Source organism: Sphaeroforma arctica, assembly GCF_001186125.1.
Source record: "Sphaeroforma arctica JP610 unplaced genomic scaffold supercont1.497, whole genome shotgun sequence".
In the NCBI taxonomy this organism is placed as follows: Eukaryota; class Ichthyosporea; order Ichthyophonida; genus Sphaeroforma; species Sphaeroforma arctica.
Window position 1 is genome coordinate 5,307 of NW_014040061.1, and position 5,284 is coordinate 10,590.

The 5,284-nt window shown below is 42.2% G+C and overlaps 2 protein-coding genes across 2 annotated transcripts in view; both read left to right on the forward strand.

The window, feature by feature from the left end:
- The window catches only part of SARC_06759 (hypothetical protein), a gene marked incomplete at both ends in the record, with an annotated part of 3,933 nt that extends 1,993 nt beyond the window's left edge, over positions 1-1,940 (forward strand). The window contains 3 exons of the mRNA XM_014299316.1: positions 976-1,296; positions 1,513-1,635; positions 1,783-1,940. Of these exons, the coding sequence (XP_014154791.1) occupies positions 976-1,296; positions 1,513-1,635; positions 1,783-1,940 (602 nt within the window). The remainder of the gene's footprint in view (positions 1-975; positions 1,297-1,512; positions 1,636-1,782) is intronic.
- Positions 1,941-3,526: 1,586 nt separating this feature from the next.
- The window catches only part of SARC_06760 (hypothetical protein), a 10,560-nt gene continuing 8,802 nt past the window's right edge, over positions 3,527-5,284 (forward strand). The window contains exons 1-2 of the mRNA XM_014299317.1: positions 3,527-3,943; positions 4,950-5,108. Of these exons, the coding sequence (XP_014154792.1) occupies positions 3,818-3,943; positions 4,950-5,108 (285 nt within the window). The 5' untranslated portion in view covers positions 3,527-3,817. The remainder of the gene's footprint in view (positions 3,944-4,949; positions 5,109-5,284) is intronic.

Below are 5,284 nucleotides of genomic sequence, written 5' to 3' on the forward strand. Positions count from 1 at the left end.
TCAATCTCTTGCGACTAGAACATATAGCAGGTTTGTCGAACTTATTTGTCGTTCGCCTGTTTCGGATAGCTTTTGTGCGAGTTTCGGGATTTGCATGCAATACACTGAGAAAGTTCATTAGCGAATTAAAGTACATCTGAAAATAGCTTGTGATAAAATTTGTTGTAATATATCTGATGTTGTTGGCAGATTACGTTGAACGCAGCACCTAGAGATGTATATGATAGGCAAAGTCTGTGTCGCATCCCATGTTCTTGTATCCGAATACTCAAGGCCTGGTAGTGTCTCTAGCAGTTCGTATAACAGTCACTTTCGCTTGGATGTCGGTGTACTTAATTCAGTTCGTAAATGTAGCCCAGCTTGTGTTGAATATCGGTTTGATCAGTGTCACTCGATTACGAGATATCTGTCTATGAGAAATATAGATTAGAATACTCTGTAACTATACTTTGCATGCACCCAGACCCTGCATCCCTGAGGGATCGTAGCCTGAGCGATCCTAGATCACTGCTCTCTGGTTGCTGTATAGGCTTAATAGGAATATAGTGACACCTGCTATCAGACGTATATACTCACTATCACTGTCAACTTTCTCATAGACAGATATCCCACCCCCTCTCTCGTCTATGACATAGACCAACTATTTTCGGGCAGCACAGGCACCTTTCTTGTTTATATCAGTGACAGTCACTGTTGTCAATAGATAGTCAGCAAAGAGATGCTTGACCAGCGACATGATAGCTTGTTTTTCCTGCAGGCAGTTAACTGTTGATATTCTCTATGAACAATAAGTGGTTGTCAGCCTATAAGTGTGCTACGGCTGTGAGTGAATAACTAACTGTGCACGTCTGGAGTGGCAATTAACTTGTGGTAATAGTGAGAACGAAGGGGCTGCGATGATTGCCTTGTATGCGGATACATGTTACTCGACATCACACTCTAGTCACACTAGTCTAATTAATCATCACACTATAGCTTTGGCGCTACATACTGGAGATATTCCAGAGTTTATCATCTTATACTATTCGAATCACTCTAATTCTGGCCCATTGCAGGACGAAGGAAGCGAGAACAATCTCTACGGCACTGAAGTAGGCATAAACTGCGCTGGTACATTAGTCATAGTAGGCGAACCGGGTGCAGACGAGCACCACGGACGAGCGGATGTGTATGAGAGAGAGTACGAGGATGCGATGGCCGCTGCTAATGATGAGGAAGTAGCACAACAGTCGTACATAAAGTCAGCGGTCTCCAAGCAAAAGTGGCGCTATATCCACTCGCACAACCCTGACATCGGTAGGTATTATCAGAATGCATGTTTAGTAGTTTGTTTGAAAGCTGGTGGACAGGCTTCCTGGAAACCTGTGCAAATAGGCTGTTTTTTCTGACATACCGTTCCGCACATAGCATGCACACCTCGACTTTCAAATCATATATTTCTTCTAATTTTCTGTTCCGTGTATATGATGTAACCTCAAAGTTTGTATTGTTTGCTCATTCTCATTCTGTCAGAGGTTACAGAGCGCGGAATCGATCGCGGCTTTGGCATAAGTCTGAGCATGGATGGGGATGGGAGTACAATAGCCGTGGGATCTACGTACCACTCACTCAATGTGTTCGAATTGGCTTTGACAAGTATGCCGTCATAGCCACAGTCGGAGAACCGGACACCACTATCAGTCACGGTGCCCAAATGTAAATATACACCACTGAATAAGCAATTAGTTAAGGTTATTAAAAATAGTATCTCTTAACTGCGCCTCTTTCACTTGAACTGATTAGTGGCACAGTACACACACCAGCCTACACACACCAGCCTAATCGCTCCCGAAATAGCTTCTGCTCTGTCTCGAGAATCTACTTGTGTTCGTGAACCAAAAGTCGCACGAACAGCGAATGTGTTCTACATAACGGCCAAGCAAGCGCATAAAGCCGCTTGAGGAGCACGAGACACTTTTCATCCGGACCTGCGCTATTGTCCGGTGCCATATCCACTGCCTTGTACTCTTGGCTGATTTGTTGTAGTGAGGCTCCCGTTTGTACAACAACCTGTGCCAGCGACAGATTACAACGACGAGAGAATCTGTGTACCGCGATGAGTGTAGTAGCTAGTGATATAGCGGCTCTCTAGTCAGTTTGCACAGAGTACTCGATTGGCTCACTTGCACCGCCGGGAAAGTATTCGAAACTGTGGAACGAGTTTGCAAGTTGGTGCATGAGAGTGTACGCCAGATTTGTGGTCGAAGCTCAACTACAAATGCCATAGTCGCTTCAGCAACACTCTCGCTGAATAGAGTGATCGCAGGTGTTGAAGTGCCGAATAGAGGCATTGACCTTTTGTGTGTGCTGCCGGCACCATGCTCAAGCAACTTTCTAAAAAGAGTCAATTGCCGCAAATCCACTAAATTCCTTATCCATTATTTTACAACAACGATATGAATCGCCTGTCACAGTATTCGTCAATTAGATCCAATTTCTTTGTCAGCCACTAGTCTACAATCTATCCGCGGATTTTGAGAACAGTCGTGCCTTATCACAACTTTTTGTCAATCTGGAAACTACGCAGCCAACAATAACGCGAAGTTTAGGAACACCTCCACTAGTATTGACAACACTCCGTCTCATTATCACAACTCTCTCGTAGAAGCACACAGCTTGGTCGTGTACTTTTTCTTCCACGCAGACAAGTCTTCAAAGACCTCTTGCGTAAACAACAAAACTCCTCGTATATTTTAAATAATCTGTATGTACGACAAAACCCTCCATATAACACAATAATCCGCAATGAGGCCACAAGTGTGTGATCTGCTAATGTAATGCGCGTGAGATGATAGTTCCGATACACTTGAGTCCGATACCTTTCAGTGTGTTTTCTTGAAAACAGCAACAGTCGTAGTCTTATAAAGTACCAATGACATACAAACAGTACATATGGCTTTAATTAACTCCAGCTTCGAGATGACAAATTCATCTCCTTGTGCCACACTCAAAGCACTCGAAGCACTCGAAGTTTGACAAGAACCATCTGCCCCGATACAGGGACGGTCATTACAATTTACCGTACCCCGCCCATCTCTCGGCTATAAAAATCATTAAGAAAATCTAAAGCCATGACCTCATATAGACAAGGATTTGCCTGATTCATAGTATCATTCTCTCGGCTATAATAGTCATTAAGATAATTTAAAGACATGACCTCATATAGACAGGGATTTGTCTGATTCATAGTATCAACACAAACGAAGCTCAAACGAAACACACAAACGAAACAGATGTTAATTGGTTTGCCCACCCTGTGCCACTGTGGCCTGCGCCCTGCGGTGACATAGCCTCCTACATAGCCTTCTAAATCAAACAGAAGGCTATGCCTCCTACTAAACTAAAGGTGCACAGGCGGTATAAATAATCATAGCCTCATGAAAATAGAACATAAATAATTAGAATATAAAACCCTAAAACCCTAAAAAAAACAAACTATATATAAAAAACACTGAAACCCAACAAAGGACGATATTCATATTTAGACGATCAGTTGGCGATCCGACAACGATATTTCGAAAATCTGGTCACCTCACAATAGTAGAGTGTCTGCACAGTGCACACCACCAATAGTTGAATATAAACAATCAACTACATGCGTCTATTTGTGTACTGACGAGGCCTTGTTACATGGAGTAGTAATACCACTCGTATCACGAACTCTAGGTTTAAAATTTTACCTTGTTGCGAAGCGTATATTCTCACGAATGCAAAGTATAGAAGAAGACTTCAACCCCAAGTCTAAATTCAATCAATCAACGAACACACACCTATAACTATGGATTCCGCAACGGAATCCGAAACGAGTACCTACGGGCGATTCAAGACAGAAGAAGAGGTTTTAAAAGGCCATGGGGTCCAAGCAGTGTGGCTGATTGAGTATCTCTCCCATCTGGTGTGCCAGGTGTGTATTATGGTCTCCGTTGAACTGTTTGCAACATGAACGACAAGCGTGTAGACATATCATGTGCCAGGTGTGTGTGTGTTTCTGTTTTTAAATTGTTCAGTATATGAACAAGAAGTGCGTAAGCACATAATTGTTTGGCTTATCGACCATCTCTCTCATTTGGTGTGCCAGATGTGCATGTATACAAGTCTTCATACCCTTTAAGCACATTATCAACAAATAAGCGATCATGAAAACGGATATTGCATGCCGTTGAGATCGTATAGAATCCATGAGATAGGAACACCGCGCCTGTACTCATAATTATAGCCTCTCCTCAAATTAATGATTAGCTTCAGCTTTGGTGTAGTCGCATCCAAGTTGATAGGAAACTCTTCATAGTTGCTGGTCTTTATTCCCAATATTCCACTCTGACGGTTATCCGTCATGTACCTGTTGCTTATGAATTAGAAGGTAACGACACGGGTTTTCTATATAGCTTTGTGATTGATCTAATTGAAGCTTCAACTTGTAAGTGTTTTCCTCCTGATGGTTGTAGTGCTCTCTGCCGTGCATTGTCGATATTCACATAATGGCTTTCTGTCGTACGTGCTGTCTGTAGAGATAAACAACATACAAAAGATTTCCAACCAAAATAAGAACCAAGTGTATTTATTGTTCTTTCCTGTGATGGATATCCAAATAATGGCTTTCTGTCGTACGTGCTGTCTGTAGAGATAAATAACATACAAATTATTTCCAACCAAAATAAGAACCAAGTGTATTTATTGTTCTTGCCTGTCATCTTATTGCCTAGAGTTTAGTTTGGTGACGATGAGATACGTGCGATATCTCCGCTTTGCGTGATATGGAGGTCACTTCGCGCTAGTCGTGCTTGCTGACGTGAGATGAGTGTTCATTTGCTTCGCGCTTACGCTAATGTTTCAGTTGGTGCACACACAAGTGTATAAGGCAATTCTGCGGTGTGTACTCATTTCCCTGCTTATTTATTACCCGCTTCCAGTATGCAGCTAACGGTCTTCCCACAGAAGCGCAATACAATCATTTGATTACTACTAGGGATGGCAGCGGTATAGCAGATGATGAACTAGACAAAGTTGTTCTAGAGCGTTTCCTGATTGCCAGGGCGTACCACAACCTTGCTACTCTCTATAATACCGGGGTGTGTCTATTGAATTTTTTTGTACGAGTTTTGTGTTGGATTGGGGAGGCATTGAATGGGTGCAAAAGATACATTTGCGTATTTTTTTATCCATAGGCCATGTCAAAACCTATAAATATATAGACCTATTGTATACTTATATGTATGTATAAGTCTATGTCTATGCGTATGTATTT